General features: G+C 30.8%; 2 protein-coding genes across 11 annotated transcripts in view; one reads left to right on the forward strand and one right to left on the reverse strand.

Annotated features, from left to right (window-relative positions):
* Nucleotides 1–16300, reverse strand: part of mTor (serine/threonine-protein kinase Tor) — a 216081-nt gene extending 199781 nt beyond the window's left edge. The window contains exons 1-3 of one of the 4 annotated variants that reach the window (XM_075364225.1): nt 16123–16300; nt 11927–12045; nt 9904–10033 (exon numbers count right to left, since the gene is read on the reverse strand). In XM_075364225.1, the coding sequence (XP_075220340.1) occupies nt 9904–10033; nt 11927–12022 (226 nt within the window). In that variant the 5' untranslated portion in view covers nt 12023–12045; nt 16123–16300. Of the gene's footprint in view, nt 1–9903; nt 10034–11926; nt 12046–14727; nt 14886–15584; nt 15763–15788 lie in introns of those variants that run through there. The other 3 variants (XM_075364232.1, XM_075364239.1, XM_075364249.1) reach the window with 3 other exon arrangements.
* A 563-nt stretch (nt 16301–16863) lies between these two features.
* Nucleotides 16864–27661, forward strand: part of LOC142323910 (uncharacterized) — a 70492-nt gene continuing 59694 nt past the window's right edge. For 2 of the 7 annotated variants that reach the window (XM_075364264.1, XM_075364273.1), the window contains exons 1-3: nt 16864–17022; nt 18890–19100; nt 24586–24616. In XM_075364264.1, coding sequence (XP_075220379.1) covers nt 16952–17022; nt 18890–19100; nt 24586–24616 — 313 coding nt within the window. In that variant the 5' untranslated portion in view covers nt 16864–16951. Of the gene's footprint in view, nt 17023–17074; nt 17542–17952; nt 17975–18889; nt 19101–24585; nt 24617–27661 lie in introns of those variants that run through there. The other 5 variants (XM_075364306.1, XM_075364298.1, XM_075364290.1 and 2 more) reach the window with 5 other exon arrangements.

Here is a 27661-nt window from a genome sequence, read left to right on the forward strand (position 1 = left end):
TTTTCACATTCAGCGGTCCATCTTTGTTATTTCTACTACATTTCATTACTTTTGTTTTGTTCTTCTTTATTTTCATGCGATAGTTCTTGCGTAGGACTTCATCTATGCCGTTCATTGTTTCTTCTAAATCCTTTTTACTCTCGGCTAGAATTACTATATCATCAGCAAATCGTAGTATCTTTATCTTTTCACCTTGTACTGTTACTCCGAATCTAAATTGTTCTTTAACATCATTAACTGCTAGTTCCATGTAAAGATTAAAAAGTAACGGAGATAGGGAACATCCTTGTCGGACTCCCTTTCTTATTAGGGCTTCTTTCTTATGTTCTTCAATTGTTATTGTTGCTGTTTGGTTCCTGTACATGTTAGCAATTGTTCTTCTATCTCTGTATTTGAACCCTAATTTTTTTAAAATGCTGAACATTTTATTCCAGTCTACGTTATCGAAAGCCTTTTCTAGGTCTATAAACGCCAAGTATGTTGGTTTGTTTTTCTTTAATCTTCCTTCGACTATTAATCTGAGGCCTGAAATTGCTTCCCTTGTCCCTATACTTTTCCTGAAACCAAATTGGTCTTCTCCTAACACTTCTTCCACTCTCCTCTCAATTCTTCTGTATAAAATTCTAGTTAAGATTTTTGATGCATGACTAGTTAAACTAATTGTTCTGTATTCTTCACATTTTTCTGCCCCTGCTTTCTTTGGTATCATAACTATAACACTTTTTTTGAAGTCTGATGGAAATTCCCCATTTTCATAAATATTACACACCAGTTTGTATAATCTATCAATCGCTTCCTCACCTGCACTGCGCAGTAATTCTACAGGTATTCCGTCTATTCCAGGAGCCTTTCTGCCATTTAAATCTTTTAATGCTCTCTTAAATTCAGATCTCAGTATTGTTTCTCCCATTTCATCCTCCTCAACTTCCTCTTCTTCATCTATAACACCATTTTCTAATTCATTTCCTCCGTATAACTCTTCAATATATTCCACCCATCTATCGACTTTACCTTTCGTATTATATATTGGTGTACCATCTTTGTTTAACACATTATTAGATTTTAATTTATGTACCCCAAAATTTTCCTTAACTTTCCTGTATGCTCCGTCTATTTTACCAATGTTCATTTCTCTTTCCACTTCTGAACACTTTTTCTTTAATCCACTCTTCTTTCACCAGTTTGCACTTCCTGTTTATAGCATTTCTTAATTGCTGATAGTTCCTTTTACTTTCTTCATCACTAGCATTCTTATATTTTCTACGTTCATCCATCAGCTGCAATATATCGTCTGAAACCCAAGGTTTTCTACCAGTTCTCTTTATTCCGCCTAAGTTTGCTTCTGCTGATTTAAGAATTTCCTTTTTAACATTCTCCCATTCTTCTTCTACAATTTCTACCTTATCTTTTTTACTCAGACCTCTTGCGATGTCCTCCTCAAAAATCTTCTTTACCTCCTCTTCCTCAAGCTTCTCTAAATTCCACCGATTCATCTGACACCTTTTCTTCAGGTTTTTAAACCCCAAACTACATTTCATTATCACCAAATTATGGTCGCTATCAATGTCTGCTCCAGGGTAAGTTTTGCAGTCAACGAGTTGATTTCTAAATCTTTGCTTAACCATGATATAATCTATCTGATACCTTCCAGTATCGCCTGGCTTTTTCCAAGTATATATTCTTCTATTATGATTTTTAAATTGGGTGTTGGCAATTACTAAATTATACTTCGTGCAAAATTCTATAAGTCGGTCCCCTCTTTCATTCCTTTTGCCCAGCCCGTATTCACCCACTATATTTCCTTCCTTGCCTTTTCCAATGCTTGCATTCCAATCTCCAACTATTATTAAATTTTCATCTCCTTTTACGTGTTTAATTGCTTCATCAATCTCTTCGTATACACACTCTACCTCATCATCATCATGGGCGCTTGTAGGCATATAGACGTTAACAATCGTTGTCGGTTTAGGTTTTGATTTTATCCTTATTACAATGATTCTATCGCTATGCATTTTGAAATACTCCACTCTCCTCCCTATCTTCTTGTTCATCACGAAACCTACTCCTGCCTGCCCATTATTTGACGCTGAGTTAATTACTCTAAAATCACCTGACCAAAAGTCGCCTTCCTCTTCCCACCGAACCTCACTAATTCCTACTATATCCACATTTGTCCTACCCATTTCCCTTTTTAAATTTTCTAGCCTACCAACCTTTTTCAAGCTTCTAACATTCCACGCTCCGACTCGTAGAATGTTATTTTTTAATTTTCTGGTGACCCCAACAGACACCAACAAAAATACTGTATGTTCTAAGCACATATTCTAACTCATATGTTTCGTTAACTTTAGGGGTATGGTGACTTCCCAGCCACTCTTATTATAAACTATACTATAAACCTTTTCCTATAACTTAATGCCTGAAATAAGCCCAATTAAGAATAAACAAAATTGCACTAATTGCAAATAAATTACCAAAAACACCTCATTAAATAAAATATAATACCTTTGAAATGGGTATCTTGGAAAGTTTAATTTTTCTTTAAACCATTACAAGATACAGGATTAGAACACATATTAACAAACACGCAAAATTTAATTTAAAAAATAATGTAATAAGAAATGACAGATAAAAAGAATGTAATTGATTACACATATACAAATAATAATTACACAACTATAATTCTATATAGATGCTTGCCATAAAAGATACTATAATACAGTAGCGAACAAATTAATCCAAACACAGTATTTTTTAACAAAAAATTTTATTTTTAAAAGAAAAAATGTGTAATACTGAAACTTACTCAAATTTAATAGTTAATGTCTCCTCCTTTGTTTTTTAATGCGTCATTAATCCTCTTTGGCATTGATTCCACTGCAGTAGAACAATGATTTTTGATTTGTACATCTTGAAACCAAACTTGTATCACTGTACTAATAAGATCAGTTTTTGTGCTACAATTCATTTTCCTAAATCTTCTTTTTAGTGTGACTCATAAATGTTTTTTAATGGGATTCAGGTTGGGGGAGTTCCCTGGCCATGAGAGCAATCAATTTTTTTGGTTTTTGAAGAACTCTTTTGCTTTCTTTGACATGTGACATGGAGCAACATCCTATTGGAAAATGATTTCTGGGTTCTTCTGCACAAGTGCGACTATTTTTCTTTGACATATGTTAATATATTGGTCAGATTTCATCATTCCATCCACAGGCATAAGTGCTCCTGGCTTTTCATGAGTAAAACATCCCCAAAACATCTTTTCGGCTGGGTGTTAGGGAGGTTGTTGCAGGTGTGCTGGCATAGTAGTCTTCTCATCTGCTGACTTATGAATAAAGCTACTCTCTCCCCTTGGACCAAGAAATGAGTCTCATCTGAAAAAATGTCTTTAAATGAAGCCCAAGCTGCACTTCCTACATTATTTAACGTTGAGTTAAATAAATCATCTTTGACCAACTCTCTCATTTGAGGACCAACAAATATTCCTTCTTTAATTTTTCCTTCACTTACATTCAGAAATTTCTGCCTGATGTAAAAAAATACAGAACTATCCTTCTTCATTGCTTTTACAAAATTTTTCATAGTCCTAGCTTGATATGGAGGGGGTAAAAATATTTTTCTAGGTTCAACTAAGGGCTCATGAATAAATTTTTCCCATCTGGAGTTACATTGCCTCATTTCTTTCACTTTTTGGTAACATAATGTTTATCCCTAGCTCAGCTGTCCCATTCGCAAAAACATATGTACTTAGTGTAGCCTAACTGCATTCCCAACAAGATAACTATAACTTTCAAATCACCACAAATGTTCCAGCTATGTTTTTTATAATTTATTTTTTCAAGAACATCTTTCATCAAATCGTACGTCTCTTTCAAATTAATTCCATAAGCGATTGGTAACGAAGGATATTTGTTACCCTTGTGTAGTAGAACCACTTTTAAACAATACTTGGATGAATCTATGAAAAAAAAAGCCAGTCCTCAGGTTTATGAACTTGTCCTAAGTGCAACATATGCTCATCAATATTTGTGCAACAAACCAAATTATTTTCATCAATAAAGTATGAAGAAAGTTCTTTTGTCGGCTTCGAAACCCAAAATTTTTGTATTTTTTTAAAGTAAATTCCAACCTTGCAGTCTTGATCCATTAGGATCAAGACTGCAAGGTTGAGACAAGAAAAAAATCAAGCTGATCTATTAAGATCAGCTTGATTTTTTTGATAAAATTAAATCCTTAACCAAGTCAATTAATTCACCTTGAGATATAGCCACATCTTATAGTCACAATATAGCCACAATAAGCTATGATAAGTATGATATAGATAAGTATCATGATAAGCTATGATATAGTCACAATAAGCCACATCTTCCAATGTGGCTTATTGGAAGATAATTCAAAATCAAAATTCATTGTTGTCTTCTTCAGTACTGCCCGATTCTTCATCGTTGCTTTCGAAACATACAATCACATGTGTCTCGGGAACTGGAATAATTTTACTGTGAGATACAGGCCTGATTGCAGATTGCAATGAAGGATATTGTAAGTACATTTAGAGTTTTTAGAAATTCCATACACACTTGTTAAACAACAGTAACAATCGGTTACATGATCCTTTGGTTCACGCCAAACCACTAAATGGCAAAGCCTTCCGTATAACTTTCAGCCATCCTCTTAAATATACAGAATTTTTTTGCATACTATATGAGAAGCCCACGTCTTATCCTGATCACCAATTTTACACTTAAAGTACAAATGATATGCTTTTTTAATTAAAGTTGTAATGTTTTTTTCTATTTGATTTTACAGTAAACTCACCACATACATAACAAAAGGCACCCACATCATTTACACAATTTCAAGGCATTATGAAACTGCACTGTTAACAAACTTAAGACAGCAATAAGACTGAACAAAATTAATTCATTCCTAAATCCAGTGCTTAATACAAACAACACAGCTGTGTTTTCAGCTACATGTTTTGACCTGCACAGACATGATTAATCTTGTCCATGAAGGCTCACTCTTCAGTATTAGATATGATGTCATAATATGTGACTATGATATGATTTAATTGTTGGTCCAGTATTGTTTATTTATAGCTTACAAATTAAGTTAACAAAGTTAAAAAATAAGAAATGGGTTAACAAAATACAATATAGGAGCTTAAAACGCTAACTATACCTTGAAAAATGAAACAAAAATCTTTTAATTAAAATTTAAAAAGTTTTCAAAAATGGTGGGTGATAGAGAAAATATTCTGAGTTCATATTCAATTTCAGCATCAAAAAACAGATTAAAATTATGTATCACATGTTAGGAAACAAAAATTATGTTTATCAGTGTAATTACATCATTAGTAGAAAGATTACATCATAATTAGTTTAGTAGAGAGATTACACCATAATTAGTTTGTCAGAGAGATTACATAGTTTTTTGTTGATAATTATATAAATCTCATAATGACTACACAGGAAAGTGGAGTTAGTTCGAATTCACTGTAATAAGTGTAATTTACGAGGGATATCTCTAAAGTAAAGACTCCTGGGAAATTGCTCTCCTTAAGGTTGGTGAACCTGTGTTGTTCATGGCCATGCTAGTAATGTACACACTACATTGTTGTCTGTAAGTTGTTGCGCTGTAGTATTATTGATTACTTGTGCGTTATTACATTATAAAATGAATAGGAAAATTGATGTTGCCGCCGACTGTGAAATACATGGAGTCATATGTTTTTTAAACCATCAAAACGTTAAGCCGGCTGAAATTCATAGGCAGTACGTTGTTGTGTATGATGATAATGTAATGAATGAAAAAATGTCAGAAAATGGGGTGAAAGGTTTACAAATAACAGAATTATTGTGCATGATATAGAACGTTCAGGGAGACCCTCAATAATCACTGAGGACTTGTTGAAATACGTCGATGATGAAATAAGAAAAGATCGTCCCTCAAAAATTTCCAACCTGGCCCTTCTTTTCCATGATGTTTCAAGAGCTGTTATTGGTTGCATTGTTCATGACCATCTAGGCTTCAGAAAGGTTGTTCATGTTGGGTGCCGCACATCTTAACAGAACAATCACAAAAAATCCAAATGGATCTGCTTTGGAATTTTTTATGCGCTACACAGAAAAAGGTGATGAGTTCCTTAATTCAATTGTTACCAGCGATGAAGCACGGATTTCGTATTACATGCCAGAGATAAAAAAGTGGTTAAATAAATGGTGTCATCCTCAATCACCAATCAGACCAACAAAGGTTAAGCCACAGCCATTTGGATGCAAACTGATGGCCACAGTCTTTTGGTCAGTTTGGCATACTGCTGATTGATTTCATGCCACGTGGAATGACTATAAATGCAGAAGCCTACTGCGAAACTCTATGTAAGTTATGGTGCACCATTCAAAATCAGCATCATCGTGACACTGTCGGTCACTGCAGCATGATAATGCATGTTCACATGCTGCGGGTCCCAACACATGATTTATTAAGAACATCACCCAACATTTAGTCTGGACTTAGCTACTTCTGACTAGCATTTGTTTGGGAAATTGAAAGAATTTTTGAGTTATAAGCAATTCACGGGTGATGATAAACTTAAAAGTGCTGTTAATCCACACTGGACTGGCGACAGAAGAATACCATGAGGGTATATTGAAGCTAGTGTATCGCTACGATAAATATCTTAATTCATGTGGCAATTATATAGAGAAATAGTATAAGGTATGAAGTTTAAAAGAAATAAAAATTATTCACAAACGTTTTCAGAATAAATTATTTTTACAATGAAACCATCTTTACTTTAGAGATAACCTCTCATATATTAATCCACGATTTGACCTCAAATGCAGGGAGATTAAATAAGGAGCTTAAGCTAGGATTTACCACTTAGGAATAAGAAGTGTTTACCACAGGACCTAGACGTAGTGAGCTAAATATTTTTTTAGAGTTAAAAAAATATATGAGAAAATAAAAAGGGAAAATTATTTTAATTAAAAAGGAATAAATTTTAAAATGTATATGACAGTTCAGAATATCAAATATTTTCAGTTAAAATTTGAAAGAGAACACCACAAAATATAAACAGGCTTAAAAGTAAGAATTTTTATTGAAGTATTTTTAAAAACAAATGAAGAGTTAATCTTAGAAGTATTATTGTAATTCAGGACATGTTAATTACAAGTTAGATATGAATTTTTCAGTGGCCAAGCTTAAAACACATCAGGGGACAGATTGAGTTGTGTTTTTAAAAATTTACCTGACGCATGGGTACAGAATTTGTTAAATTTACTTAATGACGCAGTCAGAGCAGAAAAACAGCATTAACATGGTTGACTATAAAAATGTTTCCCTATCACTTAACCCTTTGAAGACCACTTGATGACTTTTCATCAGGCTCAGTTTTATTCTAAACACAACAACTAGCAACTTTTCGTCAACCTCATTTTATGTGAGAAAGACAATTTGGTGAAATTTTATCAAGTGTCAAAATGATGTTTGTACTGATTATATGTTTTGGTTGTCATGGCAGACATGGCTCTCCACTTGATAGAGGTTACATTTTTATTTAAAGTTTATTTTTAAAGTCGCATGTGACATCACAGTTAATATTCAGATGGTTTAAAAAAATAATTATTTTGAACATAACGACTGCTTATGTTTTTATTTTTAGAGAACATTTAATCATGTTTGTCATGTAATATGTAAATGTTATTCATTTGTTATTGTTTTGAGTTGACAGTGAAATCGCAGTTCGTTCTGAGTGAAAAGGAATGCTTTATTTTGTTTATTTAGTATTTTACAGTACTGTATTTATTGTTGTGTTGCATAGGACGAAGATGAGCCAAAAACATTGCACATTTATTATTGTTTTTAGTTGTTTGTGATGTTCAGATCGTAATATTATAATTATTTCATCTTAGTGTTTTTTTCTGGTAATACTTATTAGCAAGTTGCTATAATACGCAAAATGTGCAGTGTATTTTGAACACCAAGTGAAAGCGATCAGAAAGTTGTTCAACTTGATAGTGATTTGTGTACTGACAATTCTAAAAATCATCTTCTAAAATGATTTAGTCAAATTTGTAAAATTTGACTAAAATTTACCAATTTCTTGTAAAATATAATGAAATTTTCATGTTTAATACAAAAAAGGGCAAAAATTCTAAAAATTATGATTCCCACGGTAAAATTGTTTTTTTGATTTTGTGTTGAGTGACTTCAAACTCATTTTTTTGTTTAATTTCTTTTTTGGGTTTTTTAATCTTTAGAAAAATGTTTGAATAAGATATGACCATAAAAAACAATTTAAAAAAAACAGCTAAAAAATATTTATAATAAAAAATGTTATAAATTTTTTAGCACAAGCTTACAAATAGTCACTATAAGACACGGTACAGTTTTTTTACCAAAAATAAAATTACCATACAATTTTTTTTAAACATTTTCAGGAAAGGTCTGGTCCTCAAAGGGTTAAAGGTGATCTACACAATCAATATAACTAGGGGTATTGCTTTGATTAATTGTATTACTAAAACTCTTACCAATATTTAAATCTTTATTGATTTTACAGTGAGAAAATCAGGTGGAATTAAGGAAAGAGGACATAATTGGGCTCATAATATTTTTGTAGTGCATTCAGTTATTATTCATATTCAGGTTACTTGTAAAAATAAACGACTATAGCCATTAACTTTAAAGCTGCTTTTGATTAAGTTCCTTATAATGTAAACCAAGGAAAAAGTCTAGCACATCTAGCACAGGGACAACTAAGAAATCGATTAGTAAAATTAAATGTTTATCAGAAAGTGCTTCTTTATTAATGATGCAAAAACAATTCCAATAAATAAGGGCATTTTACATTGAGATTCGATGAGTCCTTTACATTTAAGTTATACCTGGCAGATGTAAAAAGATATTTTAGAGAACATAGTATCCATATGACGGTAAAAACATATTGATATATGTGGTGACTAGAGATTTTAGATTTGATAAATTTTGCTGATTGTACTACAAATTTAAATTCTAAGCTAAAATTTTTAGATTGTATTATGTGGAGTGGGTCTTGAAGAAAATACAGAAAAAATAAAGAAGGCTCTATTTAGTAATCAATCACAGAAATTCACATATAGCACTGTAAAAAACTGGAATTATGCGATCAATATACAGGAGAGATTTTTTTCACATCCCAGTCATAAGGTAGACAAGTAAATGTATTGTTTTGAAATCAAAAGCAGTTACAAATTCTGTAATGCAGTCCTTGGAAATCACAAAAACTAACTCATGAGCTAGAAAGTTAAACCTATATGAAGCTATTGTTACCTACTCTACTTAATGGTTATAGGATGTTTTATACAGATATCATAAAAGTTGAGCAGTGACTTTTTTTCAAGGGACTGGTTGGATGATGAGACTGGTGACTAGTCAAGTCCATCTGGTATGTAATATTTTTCAAAAACTATAAAGTTTCTTTATCAATTAGAATCTTAATTGCCAAACCATTACTAAAGATTCTGTTTTGAAAAATTATTTATTAATAATAGAAATACTCAAAATAATGTATAGAAACATAATCAGTTTTCACTACCGATCTAAGAAGTTAAAGTGAAAATTTATATCACACTGGACTGCAGGGACGAGGGTGACTAACAACACACTGGAGGGGGAGAATATTTGCAACTCATCTGTATGGGTAAAATTCCTGACAACATATTATTTATAAATAAATAGATAACCTTTCTAAAACTTAAACTAACTGGAAATCAAATGTTTTCTACTTTGGCAGGTTTCCACTTTAAAAAGTGGCTCTGTTATGTTTAGTGGCATTGTAAATTGGATCAGCAAGACAAAATAAATGAATAACTGCTCTAGTTAGTTTAACACACTTGCATATGGTTAATTTCATACCTATGGCCAATATTCCACCCTTCTTCTCATTTACATCAGAACCTGAGACCATTTCAAATATATGATGATTAAACTCATCCATAAATGAGGCCAATTCTTCAACAGACACTTCCCGCAGCTCAGTTTTAACCTTTAACAAATAAAAATATGCTGGTAAGGAGATAAAACAATTATTAAAATGAAACTTCAAGTTTAGAATTACTGATACTTTTCATATTTTTTACTTATTTCACCAGTCAATATACATCAGTTAATACACATCAGTACACCTGCAGAGGTAATAGTGATTACCTGTTCACAAGACTGGAACTTACATACTAAAACAAAATTAACTTAATAAGTAAAACAGATATACATCTTGTAATAACCATACAACAAGCAATAACAATACAGCAAAACATATTTTCTATTAAGAAGCTTTTAAGTTTTACTTGTAAGATGAAGGAAATTTAGCAGAAAATAGTTTTTTTATAAGCAAAGAACATATTTTTAAGTGTTATCTTTGTACGTATTTAATATCAGGATTGTGATACAAATAAAATAATATCTTTATTCCTCAATGAATATTAAGTTAATTCTAAAATTTCACAAAAAAAAAAACCATAACTTTGGATTAAAGTTAGAGGTCCGATTTATTAATCAGTAGTAAAACAATTACTTCTGGTGCAGCCTGGTGATAAGTACTAAGTCTTGCATGGTATTTCATGATATAATAATAACTTTATCTGTTATGTGAGCGGCTATTACAGTTTTATTATTCTAAAATATTTGTCTTTATTATTAAAAAAAAAAAAATGTATTACTACATTTATAATTTATGTGTTGTGTATGTGTGTGCATGTGCATTAATTTTATGCATAATTGCTAGTGTGATTTTATGTTATTATTTAATTATAATTTCAATGATTTCAACTATTTTATTTATTTTTTTTTTTTTTCATTCTTGTAGTTAGTTATTCTCAATCATTATGAATATAATTTCTCAGTAAATAATAAATCCTTAATTTATTTTAATTTTGCTATAATTAGGTAAAAATGTAACATTAGTTAATAAATTGTTTTTTCGTTTCTATTAAATTTTAATTCTAACCTATTCAGAAATAATTAGCAATGATACAATAAATAAATATGTGTTCTAACACCACGAAATTAAATATTACAATATTAAAAAAAAAAACCTAAGTAATAAAGATATTACTAACTTATTTTACTATCTTTATCTAGATAAAGATATTAAAGTAAAAGATATTATTAACAAAAACATATGTAATAAAAAAGAATTTCAATTTAGTGTAACTCAAAACGTCACAAAACGTTAAGACAGTAATTAATAAATAATTAAATCAAAAGTCTAATAAATAATTAGAGAATGTTTAAGAAATAATTTCTCAGTCCTTATTTTGTTTTTAAATAAAAGTATTTTCTTAATTATAATTTTTTGCTTAATAATTATATTCTTAACTCTTAATTGCAAATATTTTTTTTTTTTTAATTTTTATTAATTTATTCATTACCTCTTTTTGTAATGTATTTCATTCACAGTTGGCCCTACAAAGCGAAATCCATTTTTAGCTTGAACAAATGGATAAGTACATTGTTAACACTGCAAAAATCAACTGTCAACATTCTCCAAAGCCCTAAAAATGAATGATTTCGAACTTTGTATAAACAGGATGTGCAATGCTAGCACTGACCAAGAAATATTGTGCAATGTCGGCATTGTACAATTTCAGGCTTTTCTCTCTCTCTATATATATATATATTCATATCGTTCGGAGTATATAATTTTTCTGAATAAAAATAATTTATTTTATTGATAGATGAGCAAAAATACATTTACAAAAGAATAACACTGTAATATAGTGTTTTATCATAGTTGAATCTGTCATTAATCTTTAACATCAATAAAATAACTGCAATCACTTTTGAGAATTTAAGAAGCGAAAAAGATAATGAAACAGTTATATCTATTATTACTAAAATAACAGACATTTTCACTAAAGAATTGTAATTATTTACTTACATAAAAGTATAAATCACGTGCAGCTTTGCTACGCGTTTCAGGATTGCGGGATTTTAATCCTGATACAAATTGTGTCATTAGCGTATTTGACATCATGAAATCAATATTTTAAATCAAACCTGAAAAAAATGTAAAAATGAAACATTTACTTTCTTTACATGTTTGAATTAGATTTACTACATAAATAAAATGCTAAGATAGTAAAGAAAGACTGTTAACTAGATAGATAAACGTCCCTTTGTCGGTTGATTGTCCCCTTTCTCTGACCACCCTTAATAGCAAGTTTCTAACTTATTAGAGAAGGAAGGGAAGGTATGTTTTTCATCTATCAACAGGAGGATTGTACCCTCTGTTCTGACCTATCAGTTGACATTTTCCAGAAACTGCAGAACAGTTGCCAATTTATCATGATAATTATAGTGATCCAGTTGGTAGGACTACCTGGAAACAGTACTATATAATCTTATGTCAACACAAACAGAAGACATTGATTTCTTTACAGAAGATCATTAATTATTACAATAAAATGAAGCCCATAACTCCAGCTGTTCCTTTAGAGTACAACTGGAGTTAATTCTTCCAAACATTTTGAAGGTGTTTGATAGGGTTAACCCTATCCAAAATCTAGATTAAAATCATCATGTGAGTTCATAACTAGCTGAAATTATGAGTAATCAACAAGATCTCTTGCTTCAGAATGGTCTGAAGTAATCCCATGCACTTATTTCAATACAATATTTTCAATTACTGAATAATTGAAAATATTGTTTAGTATTTGAACTATGTATTCGAATACTTAAGCAACAAAATAAACAACTGGAACATCATCACAATTTTATATAATTTCTTACTTAATGCTGAAAAAAATTTACCTTCCTAATTTAAAATACGTACATAAATGTTTAATACCAATATTGAAATTAATGACCAGAAATGGATGATAATTATCTTCTTAATCAATAAAAAAACAATTCTTGTAAAACAATAACAGAATAATTATCCTGGGTTTTTGTTATCATGAATACGCCCGAAGCTGAGACTCACCTTGGAGGGAAGACGGATCGAAGCCAGACCTGCAATTAATACCTTGGGGTCTGGGTTGACACAAGGCCCTGATTTGGAACATAAGTCATCGTGGCGGTTGCCAAAGCAAAGACAATGAGGTTGGTTGCCAGTCTCCTACCCAACTGCGGTGGCCCAACCCACTTACAGAGAAGACTGCTGGCAGGAGTTGCATACGCCATGATGTTGGACAGGGCTGAATTGTGGGAGAGCGTCACTAAGTATGCAAAATATTTAGGACGACTTGAGGCTTCACACAGGAGATGCTGTTTACGAATAATCTGCGCTTATCATACAGTTTCTAAGGAGGCGGCCGAGGTCTTGGCTGGCCTTTTACCTATAGACATGCTGATTGGGCAAACGAAGAGATTCTGAGCATTGGGCCCACTATCTCATGCCGATAAGAGGAGAATTTCTGCTGATATTGATGAGGAGTTGTTGGGAGGCATTATCGGCAGGAGATAGTGGGCCCAATGCTCAGAATCTCTTCGTTTGCCCAATCAGCATGTCTATAGGTAAAAGGCCAGCCAAGACCTCGGCCGCCTCCTTAGAAACTGTATGATAAGCGCAGATTATTCGTAAACAGCATCTCCTGTGTGAAGCCTCAAGTCGTCCTAAATATTTTGCATACTTAGTGACGCTCTCCCACAATTGCTGAGGAGGAGACATGTTTATTTTAGTTGTACATGATTTGAGAATGAACACCAGCAGATGCTGGAAGCCTTGGGCGCAGAGGTCATGTTTAATTCAGAAGACACTCTGAGAATTATGACGAGAGGACCCCTTGAATGGAAGGCTATAGAGGACCATGTTAAAAAAGTGAATGACAGATTACATGCCTAAGAGGAAGCTTGAGAGGGAATTCGATGCTGGAGGGTGCCGGACCAGCCAGGCCTGCGCATTTAAAGGGCCCCCCCCAATCATGTGGAGATCATCTTCGCACAATGAGGTCGCGGGCACCTCACATACCAGCATCTGATGGCTGTATACTTCCCTTGTCAAGAGGTAATTCTCCAAGAGAAGTTCCAGTAAGGAGAAGGAGAAAAAAAAGTTATATATAACTGTGACATTACATGGCTTACAAAATGGCCTGATTAAATGTTATAAAATAAGGCATGACAGTCAATATGATATACATACCAAAACAAACAATAAAATATTAAATTAAGACAATTCAAAACACATGTACTTCTTGACCACAATTTTCATACATGTCTGCCTAATTCATAAAAACCATCTGCTAAGGGCCAATGTGAAAACAGCAACCTCCAGTCACTAGGGACGGTGCAGGAAAACAAAGTTAAAATATTTTAAGTTTTTTGGAAATGTTTAATTAAAAAATTTGATTTAATTTGTTATTAAAAAGTTAGTTTAACTGAAAAGAGTATGGTTTTCCCCTCAAACTACAAACAATTTTAAAATCAACAAAAAAAAAAAAAATCACCAGATAAAATTAAAAGCATATACTGCTTGTGCAGTTAAAAATATTTTCTAATGATATTGGATATATCATTAGAAAATAGTATCACTACATAGCAGTCATCAAATTATATTCTACTACTAACAATAAAAATACTATTAAAAATATAAACATTTCTGATTTTCATTAACTTTTTCTACCAATCAGCAATATGTTTATTTTTTACAATCACTTTTTCACATTTTAATTTATCTACCTATAAATATTTTAATTTCATGTTTTTAGAATCTAACTGGAGCTGACACAAAAAAATTATTACCTCCAGGACCGTTATGTAGATATTTTTGAGCAGGCAAAATATCAATAATTTCCTTCTTGAATACCTATTTACTGACAATAGGCATAATTGTTTTGCTGTCAAATGACTCATACCCATTATAATTACTTAAGTTTTTTATGATGGATTAAATTTTTGTTCAGATGAAAAATCGTAAACCCAACCAATTATAAAAGAACCTTCCAAATGAAAAGCAGATGCCACCAGGGGTTTACTTACACCTTATAGCCTTCTTTTTGACCATATTTTCATTGGGAACCTGCAACACACTACATATATATGTGTTTGCTTCTGCCACCTCAACCTAAAAAATTATTTTCAGCCTTAAGATATTTTTATTTTTAATAATCCTTGATAGGCTAAAAAACTTACAAAGATCAGTTTCAAGCTGTTCCTGAACCTATAAAACTTAATTATCATAATAAGTACATTTTGAACAACTTCTAAATTAATTTTACCTTTAAAACTTAATAAAAACAATTTGTCATATGTAGAATCACTCATACTATGACTACACATATATCAGAGTGTCAGTAATTGTAGTATTAATGAATTACAACACTGAATCAAACACATGCCAAAGTGCCTGACATTGTAATTGTAAATAATATGTAATGTGAAAAAACAAATCACAATATTAACATTCTAACACACTTTTGGTGCTAACAACCAATTCCTTTATTTACTCAATAAAATCAGTATCTGTAGTACTTCAAGTACGATATGGAACAAGCAAGTTTACATTTCTAAATATTTTAAAACCAATGTATCTTCCAGTAAAAAAGAAAATTTATTTGTAAAAGCTGATGAAAAATTTAAAAATAAGATTTACAACTCACTTCAATGTACTTTAGGTATACTTCCAAAGTTTTTTTTTTATGTTGACTGCATTATTTAAGTTAAGACACTCATGTGTTTCTGACATATAGTGAATAATTTTTCCAAATACATATACAAAAATTATTACTGGGTAATAAAAGAACTCATAAAAGCTACTGTACACTTATTTCAGAATTAAAATATTCTAATAAACAAACTATTACCTACAATTTTTCTCCTTTACTCTTCAAAAAAAAAAAATATTATGCAAGTACTCTAAACTCATTAAAAAATTATACTCATCTAGTACCGAATGAAAATTTAATACAGATTATAATGCAACACAGAATGTTAATAAACGATTTAATTATAAATACATAAAACAATGTAATCCGTTGAAGAAAAAAATATCAGCGGAATAAAAGAATTCTTCGAACGACAAAATATACTAGAAGGGATCAGAACCGACTGGAATTCATTAACTTTCAACATACAAGCTAAAAATAACACTAAAATCAATGCATCGCAATAAATATTAACACTTTCCTAATTACTCACGGCATAAAATTTACGTCTAGGAAAATTAAAGTTACAATTGTACACAAACACATCTTCATAAATAGTTTCTTACACGATAGGTAAACTAACAAACATATAACGTTTCCATTCAAACCAACTTTAGCATCGAAACAAGCAATACCAAACTATCCGACCACTAAATACATTGAACAGCTGTTATCAGTTGATTTCAAGCATGGTCAACAAAGTAAACAAGAAAGTTTAAGTCTAAATAAAAACTTTAGTTAATTCACGAAAAGTAATATAAACATTATGAAAGTGTGTTTGAAGGCAATATTGTAATTTTTCTTATCTGTCTGATTATCTTTATAACAATAAAGTTATAATTAATACATTTATCGGATAATAATCCAGCTATAACAATAATCAATCTGTAGAATAAATGAAATACAAAATCATAAAACTCTTAAAAATGCCATTGATCTTTCTGTTTAAAAAATTACAACAATCGTCAAATAAATAACATCAAAATTACATGGTACAATTGCCTCCCTATTGTACGACAACGTAATGTACGTTAGTGCTCAGTGGTATAACTCTACTTTTTATCTTACAGTATGATATAAATAGCTGAAATTTTTATCTGACATAAGCAAAATAGAGAAACTCTACCATAATGACAAACGTTTCAGAATAAACGACATTCCTATTTTATTTATTTATTATTTTTAATATAAGAAAAAGAAAACTAGAGAGAGAAAAGAGGTTGGTCAACCTGTTACGTGTCTGTTAGACTTAATGTAGAAAAGTAGTATTTATTTGCAATAAAGAGATTCTGCCAGTTTACTACTTTTTTTCTCGTAACATAATGCAGATCTGTGCCATTTCTACATGTGAAAACTCCTCGCTTACTGCGTCAGAAAACGTTTCTTTTCACAGGTACAATAAATTATTTTCTCAGTTAGACCTCTATGGCGCACACAAATGTAGCTTTATGTTCGTTGTAGCATAGAGGTACTTGTCGCTTTCATTCTGTAGATTCTTTGTGAACAGTTTAATAAACTAATTTGAAAATTGTTTACTGAGTGGTTTGGTTTTACCTTTGCCCATTAACTTAGTAAACTGCGATGGAACGTGGTTACAATCTGTTACCTACTTAACCTAAATCTTAATTGTTATGTTTTAAGAAGCGTGTTTCGTTTAGAAGTTAAAATTACAGTTTGTGTTTATGAAATTTTTTACTGTTGAAAATTAATAGGTTATAAACAATGTATTATCACAAAATGCATAGATTTTTGTTTAAGTTATTTAATTGTGTAAGTTTTTTTATTGTAGTGTGATACCCAGGAAATATTATCTTTTTCGAAGTTTTACATCCGTATTTGCCAAGTACGAGGACAAAAAAATTATTGTGTATTAACGTTTGGTGCGATTCATGTCTAAGAAACAATTAGTTTTGTAAATTTTAGTTTTAACCTACTGTTAGTTAACGCTAATATATATAATATACTCACCAAAATATGTTGCAATTATTAAATCAAATATTAAAGTAAAAATTTTATTCCCCAATTAATATGCATGAGAAGTAAAAAACCATTTGCAGTTATAGTTTCTTTGTACTTGAGAAGAAGAGTCCAGATTTATAATTACTGTAAACCAATTGCTCAGTATTTCCTTGCATAAATTAACTATCCCAATTTTGTTTCTACCAGACAGACTGATAATAATTATAAATATATATGTTTTTGTAATTTATCTTTGAGGAAAGTAATCTTACCTATGGTAGTTTTTGATGCAATTTTTATGTTTTATTCATTTAGTTATCTTAATGACATTTTAGCCCTTTATTCAACTGAGTTCAGTCATCAAGCAATAATATAATAATTATAAGGTACAAAAAATAAGTATAAGATTACAAGTTATACAGTGCAAATCAAAACAAAACTCATTATACAAGTCAATAAATTAATTACTGCAAAATGTTGTCAAAGCCTCTTGACAAAGTAAAATTTATATATATCTGTATATGTAATTCTTCATGAGTATAATTTTTAAGATTTCTTTATAATTATTGTTTCAAGGAGAAAATGTTTACATTGAAAACATAAATTTAAATTTAGTCGCAGTAAGCGTTTAAAAGAAATGTTATATAAGAAATATGTTATAATAAAAGAAGAGTTAAATCTGAACAAGATTTTGTTTTGTTGAGTTAATAATATTTAGAATGATTTATTAGCTAAAGTAGAAATAATTTGATTTCACTAGAACAAGTCAAAGAAGAAATGTATCTTTAAAACCGGTTTAATGTTTATATAAACAACAAAATGTGGCCAAAGAAATTATATACTAATCTTAGTTATGTTTTTAACTATGACAGTCTAAAGTAACCAAGCTTACAGAGAGAGAGTAAATTAATTGTTGGATTGCTATGTTACTTTTACATTTAACTTTTTTACAGATATTTTGAGATCAAATTTTTGAAAAAAGATTCATTTGGTTATACATGAAAGAAAATACTCCTCCCCCACTCCCCCACACACACACACACACGCATATGTAGAGAGAGAAAATGCATTATTGTAGACAATATCCTTATTGTACAAGTCATAAAAATTACTTATACTAGTTGGTGAGCTAAATATTTATTTATTTGAGGTTTTTTATATTCAGGTGTATGCACTATTATGTTATAATTAAAATGAATGTATTGTTTCAGGTATATTATACTGAAGTATTGGTTATTGTTACTCTTCATTTTTATATCAAATGAAAGTAAATTTCTAACTTTGCCACTTTTTATTTTTAGTTTTCCTCTGGGGAATGCAAATCTGCTGAAAAAATGGGTCTGTAACATGAAACTGTCAGAAGTAAATCGACCACTTTCATATTACCTTTGTGATAAGCATTTTCTCCCAACATCTTTTCATAATGGTAACCTAAAGGAAGATGCAGTCCCATTAATGGAACCTGTAGATGATGATAGTCATAGTTTTGTTGCTCTTATTGATGAAGAAAAGGTGAGCAATATCAAAATGTTTAACTATATTTTGTATTTTTCATCTTAGATTTCATAGATTTACTTAGATGTGAATAATGTCTTTTTCTTGTGTTATAATTGAGGGGAAAATAACAGTAAAAAGAATAAATGCTGTAAATGATTAATGTCGGGCATGGTGAAAAATGTAAAATCTTTCTTTGATCTAATCATACTGTAGGAGGATTTATGGTTGGTTTATAATCTACCTCACAGTACTGAAGGGTTCTAGCCAACCATGCCAAGATATGTTTTAACATATTTTGTTACTGTTAATAATATTAATTATGTTCTTTATATGATTTATATATGAAGCGAGATAAAAGAAAATATATAAGAATTTTACTTTTTATCAGAAAGAGTTTACGATAATTTCTCCTTTCAATTAGTTAAGAGATAACACATTTACAACAGCATTTCTTCCAATCCTCAAAGTGTTCGTCAAAAGATTTTGGTACAGCCTTAAGTTCATTTAGTAATTTAAAATATCTTAATCATATTCCCAATTTTGTTTCCTATTATGACACATTTGAGTAATTTTTTGTCATCAGTGTTGTTAGCTGATAACTATTTGCAATTTTGCTTTTGTTGAAAATTGGAACAAAATTTGCTGCCAAATTTTTAATTACTATGTTCTTTACTTTGTCAATAATTCCATCAGTTGTTGATGAAAATAACTAACTTCCAGTTACAATCTGTAGGATTTGATACTAACTAAGGTGCTGAAGATGAGTGTCAGAAGGATATTGGATAGTTGTTTTATATAGTGAAAGTAGCAGGATGATGGTAAAGATACAGAAAAACTTAATAAGGCTTATTGGCATGGGGAGAAAGAAAAGAATGGTAGAGTATTAGGAATGAAGATAAAAGTCCTCATTCCAACATTCTGGATAATAGATTGCCATTGTTAATTCAGCAGTTTTTTTTCAGTCTTAGGATGCCCTTCATAAGGATTTAAAATTCAGAATTCTTGTAGTTTTCTCATATCAATACAATATGTTACAGAAGTCATACACTTGTTGATAGTTGACAAACGCAAAAGTTTTATAGTTTTATATTATTAGGGCATATTATTCACTTGAAGTGTCCCAGAAAAACATAATCTTGTTGCTATTTTTTATTTGAGCAGTTTACCTGTAGCAGCCATTTTTGTTACGATGCGCACACCTACTTTTGTGATTGTAAGGGTTTAAGGAAAACATCATAACTAAAAACCTATTGGTCTGGAAGGATGAATCAAAAAATAGTTTATTCGTATTTTCTCAAAGTAAAAGATTGGTCCTGTGATTTATTTACTTATCTCTCCTCTGCCCATGAGAAAATTACCAGTAAAGTTGAACATGAAAAACTGTGAAATTTCACTTTTGGTAATTTTTTTTCAAGAGGCAGGAATGGCATACACAGTTAAGTTATTTTTTTATATGTAGTATATGTTAGTAGTTTTACCATAAATAATATTAATGGTGATATACTTACCCTTAAATGTTTATGACGTTTTGAAAACTAATTTTTTTTTTTTAAATAAAATATTGATGGGGATGGTGATAAAAACCTCACATTTGCACAACCTGCAGTGTTTTTGTAGATGTTTATGGCAAATAAAAAAGTTTCTTGTGTATTTTATTAATAAAAAAGTTGTAACCTCAAAAATCTTGAAAAACCTGTTAAAAGCAATAGCATTTTGACCCAAGGGGGTTTCTTGTCTTCTTAGCACTTTAATAATTAACTACAGTAATTGGTAGTTCCCACACAATTTCAAGAGAATTATCAGGAGAGATATCACAGCTGTTAATTAACCACACTAAATAATAAACTTTCATTGCTACAGAAACAGGCTGTTTCATTGAAAAATAATTAATATTTGATGCAATTTATTTTTTCTTCAGTAGAAGAATTGGTTTATTTTTTACAAAAATAAACCATTATAAAAGTAAAAAATGAATTCTTGAAAAAGATTTTTCAAAAAGTTTTTCAAGCATTTTCAAAATCATATTTTGAATTGGAATCAAAATTGTATTAGGTTACTGGTATTGGTTAAGTTATCATTAAATTACGACTTATCATTTAATAATTTTAAAAAAAATTATTTTAAAAATATTGGAAACGTCAATTTCAACAACATAGGGGCCAAATATAAAAAAAATTAAGTGCAAAGAATACAAGAAACCCCCTTGGAGCATTTATTTAGCGAGTCAAAATAGTATCACTTTTAACAGGTTTTTCATGATTTTTGAGAGGTTATAACTTTTTTATTAGTACAATACACAAGAAACCATTTTATTTGCCATAAACATTTACAAAAACACTGCAGGTTGTGCAAATGTGAGATCTTTATCACCAGCCCCATCAGAGTTATTTGAAGCCAAAATTTGAATTTTTTTTTTAAATTAGTTTTCAAAAATTCATAAAAATTTAAGGGTTAGTATATCACCATTAATATTAATTATGGTAAAACTACTAACATATAAAAAAATAATTCATACCGTGTATGCCATTCCTGCCTCTTGAATAAAATTACCAAAAGTGGAATTTCACCATTTTTCATGTTCAACTTTATTGGTAATTTTTCATAGAAAGAAGAGAGATGGGTAAATAAACCGCAGGACCAATCTTTTCTCTTAACCTTTTCCCATCACAATGATCTGCGGTTGATTAGCACTCTGCGAAAGTATGTTGGTATCTGATTGCCTCCCTTCATAGTCTTATGCTACCCTCTTGTGAAAAAATGTCAAAAAATTACAGTATATTAAAGAGATTTAACAGATTCTGACAAAAAAAACCGTTACAATTGGATATTTTTTTAACAAAAAAAAAATTGAAACAGTACAAAAATTACGATCATTTATTGCAGAATTGTTTTTGTGCATTTCTACCGCGTTTTTTTTAGCAAACTTTTTTTTTTGCTTTGTGTTTATGAAACATAATTTGCTGATTTTAAAAATAATACTTTCAAGCAAATCGCTTGAAAATTGGGCAAAATATGATGAAAAACCTGTGTCATAAATCACAGATTAGTAACATATGTTAGTATAAGTGAAAGTAGATTCAGAAAACTACGTTTTATAATAATCCCCACCACTCAAAAGACTATTCAGATTGACAGAAAACCATTTTTACTCTATACTGTTATTCATTACGAATCAATGTGTTGTTACATGTTTACCGATATCATTTGTCAGAAAAGATATTTATAGACCTCAAGTAAAAGTGACCACAAATTCCTTCTTTTTCTTTTTTGTGTGCCGTACATCATAATTTATTATGTGTTTCAATACATTGATATGTTGCTAGTAAGATAAGCTATTTTTGTAAATAATAAATAAAGCCGTAATCCTCATAGCAATTATAATACACAAGTCACACACACACAAGCACATTTCTGAGAAAAAAATTATCATATTCTCTCTAGTCTAAATAAAACATTTTACATCATATAAACGTTGTTAAAATTTTGCAATAAAACTGATTCCTTTGTGAATATAAAAAAAAATAACAGACTTAGATCCCATATAAAATGATTTTGTAACAGCGTTTTAAAACTGACGCCGCACATAACCAGTTCCAAGACTAAATGATCTGAAAAGGTTAAGAAAATATGATTAAATTGTTTTTTGTTTCAACCTTCCAGGAACAGTAGTTTTTTAGTTATGATTTTTCCGTAAACCCTTACAATTACAAAAATAGGTGTGCGCACTGTAACAAAAATGGCTGCCACAGGCTAACTGGTTTAATAAAAATTAAAAAAATAATAGTTTTAAGGTCCTGAAAGATGTAGGAAACAAGTGGGTAAGTTTCAATTTTTTTGAATTGGTCAAGCAACCAACTTATGTTTTTTTCGGACACTTTAAATGGATTCATTAGGTTCTTCAATAATGGTTTTCTGTTGCCTTATGTATTCTAATACTGTTGACTTCCTGAAGGAGTTTCTCTGCTTTTTGGAGCAGTTTCCCTCAAAGGACAGTAAAGTACCCTGAACTCACCACTGCTCATCTGCCCTCTCATATACTTGCAGTTGTTAATATACAAGATTCCTTCTCTACCACAGGGAGATAAATATCAGGATTTTTCCTTCACCAAATCTCAGACCGTAAAAGCATTTCTGAGATTATCTAGTATTTTCAGAGATATATCTTACTGTAATATATACCAGGTATCCGATAATGATGGAACACATTTTAAATACAAATATCTGGAGTTGCAATAAGTTTTAATGCAATTTGTGGTGAATACATACATGACATACAGGAGTTTTGCCCACTACATTAAATTTTGAAAATCACTTTCTTCAGGTGACTACCATTACAATGAGAACATTCTTGGGCTCTGTCTTTAAGCTGCAGGATGGTGCAGTGGAGCATGTCAATAGGAATGGCTGCAATGAATGCATGAGTCACGGCACACCAAACTTTAACACAAACTTGATACTATGCAAAGGTTTTTTGTGGACATTGCGAGAGTTTTCTTGACCCCAAAACATAAGTTTTGCTTATTAATGTAACCAATTAAGTGGAGAGCAACTGCTGTGCTACCTGTATCTTATATGGATACAGGTGCAGGTCTTGTCTCATAATCCTGTAAACACTGCTATGGGGAACATTCACTTCCTGAGACAGTTTTCAGGTAGATGTTTTTGGACTTAGTTGCATAGTGATTGTAACACATTGAATTGTGTCATGGAAACGGGACAGTCAAAGCCATCCAGGGGACTTGTTTGTTGGCATGTCCTGTTTCTCGAAAGGTCCTCACTGCACAGAGGATCACTTTCTGTGATGGTGCATCGTGTTCATTGAAAGTGTTGTCTGAATTTCCTTTGTGCTGCAATGATAGAGTCTTGAGAAGCAAATTATGCCTCTAAAACGTATGCAATTTACCTTGAGGTCCATGACATCATCAAGGACTAGATACCCGCTACAAATAATGACAAAAAACTCACATGCATTGGCTTTCAAGAACAGTAACATAAAAGTTTGTAAGATTACTCATGTCTCTCCAAATTACAAATAAAATCTGTCCCACCATTATGGTTCACTGCATATAATATATCACCACTATTTGTTGATATTAGTAAAAAATCAAACTGTAAAAAACCACAAACATTTTTTATAGGTGCGTTTGCTGTTGTTTTATAGCCCCTACATTATGAATATACTTTGCAAACTACAAGATATAAATAAACCAATTGAATTTATTCATGTTTTCACAAAAAAAAGTTTATTTTTGCACAAACTTATTTAATTTAAGAAGTTTATTTTTCAGACAAAATATGATCTAACATGTTGATACAGTGGTTCAAAATCATGTAGATTTCATTAAATATTGCTTTCTTCTTTCATTGTGACTGTCTATAATGGTATCTTTTTTTGTTTTTATAAAAACGTCTGAACACATAAGGAGCTCCTTAATGTTGAAATTTATCTTATACATAATTATCTGTCATTATTTATTTTTATTTTTTTTTTTTTTTTTAGAAAAAATCAATTGTTGAAGAGCACATAGGAGGTAAGTGATTTTATTGTGTACTCTAGATTCTAGAAATTTAATTTTATATTATTAATAATCTTTGTAGAATGCACATATAACAGCTAAACTGTGTCCAAAATAAAGTAGTATCAGCAGTGGCTGGGCAACTGCTATAGTGTTGTTTGCATTAGATTTTGCAGTTGTCACCCCATCACTATGCTCTACTAAACACTGATTTTTTCATCAGATGACATCTAAATACGTGATCTCCACTTCTTCAATAGGCTGTCCTGTACAAATTCCAGTTATCTTGTTTTTTCCAGCAATTGCCTATCATAATTACAAATGCTTTTTGTCCACATATCAGAATTGTACACTTTTCTGAATTGACTAAAAGGTTTGTTTTTGCAGTAAGCAGCTATTTAATTAATCATGCTATGTAATGTGTAAGAGTCAGATGCCAAGAGTACGATATAAATAACATACATTTTTAAAATGTCCCTACTGTGATATTCTAAACATATTTTGTGAAACAAATGATTCATATACAATGAAGACATAAACAGGAAATCTTGCATCAGACTGATATACCAGTCAGAAAACCTACCATCAACCATTCTTGCTCCATATACACTGTTGTTTTATTATAGCGTCCCCTCAAAATATTTATGAGAAACCCCCCATACTAAATTTAGTTTATAAAAAGAAACTAAGTATCAATATTATCTACTGGGGAGCTGGAAAACCAACAAACAATAAATTGTAATTATTCTTATTCATTGTTTTTTAATGTCGTTTTAAATACAATAAAAATTATGTGTAGAGTACTGTAAATCCAAACTAAAATTTACTCAGAAGTGACCTAATTCTTATTCATTCCATTATATATAATAAAACTCCAAAGCTTTGTAATCGCGTAAAACAAGTTATATTCTTCTGCAGTTTTCAGTAAACACTGTACACCATTTTATACAGACGAAAGACAATGTTGAGATTATATACTATACTATCTCCTTGTGTTAATATATTATTAAAAATCTAAAATTTTCTTTTTAAATATTTGTGGAACATGTTCATTAAATTTGTGTAGAATTAAAAAGTCAAAAAGAAGTGAAATTCAAAAAATCAATATATTTATTTGTACTTACATTAATGATGCACAGATTATTTTTCAACATAATCCGCTCCTACTTCTGTGCACTTAATCCAACTTGTATCGAGCTTTTGGATTCCTTCTTGGAAGAAAGTTTTCAGTTTGCTGTGCAGAAAATCTTTCATCGCTTCTATGGGGCCTGTTCATCAGATCGATAATGATTCCCTCGCAACTCTTCTTTTAACGGCCCAAAAAAATGAAAATTACTTTGAGCCAGGTCCAGACTGTATGGAGGGTGGTCCAGTAGCTCAAAGCCAAGATCTTGAAAGCAAAGGACTCTTTTTTGGCCATATGAGGTCATATGGCCATTTTTATAGTGCTGGTTTATCTCAACACAAATTTTGTACTTATTTAGTATATTTATTTTACAAGGAAAATAGGCCTAAAATTAAGACATCAAAAAAAATGTTTTTCAATTTTGTTTATTACAGATAAAATCTAATAATTACGTAAGCAGGTGCAATAGTACTGAAATTAATAATAATTATCAGTAATATAATTTAATTATGGGCAATAACATTGAAAAAACTAAAATAGTTTGATCTAATTATACATATATCAAAAATTTAAAACAAAAATAAGAGATTACACAAATAAAACTTATTTAAAAAAATTAAAATGTCATGAATGAAATAAACCATTATACTGATGCACAGAATGTAGAAACATTTTTTTTTAATTTTCTAAAAATATTAAAAAAGAGTTTAGACGTAACACTTTTACATGTGATAATGGTTCATAACATTCAAAACATAAACCAGGAAGATCATGTCTTAACAATAGTATAGTATCTTTCCACTTGCCATTTTTAGCACATAGATAGCATTTTTCCCAAAATGTGTGACCTTGTTTTTCACTATCTTCACATTTGCTAATTAAATATTTTCCTTGAACAATTGAACTAAGCACTATATCCTACTGTGATAAACTTTTGGTAACAGTTCCTCTATTACAGCCGGTTGGAAATCATGAAAAGGAATTAACATCTGATCTTGATCATCTATGCTTGATCTATATAGGTTGTCCCATATAAAACGCAACCCATTAATCATTCATCCATGAAATTTCAAAAGTCAAGCTTACTCCCCTACTCGTTACTGAAATGGACTAGTCCAACATCTGAACATCGCGGCGACGCAGTAGAACACTACCGGTAGTAACAACAATGCAGTCATAACGTTCAGTGTATTGCTAGAGACAAGATGGTGTTTTCACTAGATGAACGTGTTTTCATTGCTTTCATTGCTGAGTCGTAGTTCAGTACGAAATCAGTGGTTGCTGTGCAAGATTTATTTTGCCATAAGTACCCAGATAAACCAGCTCCTAACAAAACATCAGTATTAAGGTTAGTTGCAAAATTTAGAGAGACTGGTTCTGTTAATAACAAGGAACACAAAAGATCTGCGTCAGTGTTGAATACAGATACAGTCACTGAAATCAAAGACCGATTACTTGCCTCGCCAAATAAATCGATCAGACGTTTGTCTGCTGAAATAAATTTGTCTAAATTAACTGTTCATCGGGTGACCAAACAATTACAATTACGACCTTATCGCATTCAAACGGTTCATCAACTTCTTGAGCCCGACAAAGAAAAACGGCTACAATATTGTCAATGGTTCCATCGATTTCTGCATGAGGGAATTAATGTTATGGATTCGTTATTTTTCACAGATGAAGCATGGTTTCATTTGGATGGGTACGTAAACAGCCAAAACAGTAGAATTTGGAGTGCTGAAAATCCCCACATTTATCACGAAAAACAATTACACCCGCAGAAGTTGGGCGTGTGGTGCGCGATATCGCGGAAGAAAATAATCGGTCCTATTTTTTTCGAGTACACCATTAATGCAGAACGATATCAGGATAAATTTATTTCAGTTGGAAGAGGAAGACAGACACTGCTGGCTATAACATGACGGTCCAACATC

Source organism: Lycorma delicatula, chromosome 1 (genome assembly GCF_047948215.1).
Source record: "Lycorma delicatula isolate Av1 chromosome 1, ASM4794821v1, whole genome shotgun sequence".
Taxonomy (NCBI): Eukaryota; Metazoa; Arthropoda; class Insecta; order Hemiptera; family Fulgoridae; genus Lycorma; species Lycorma delicatula.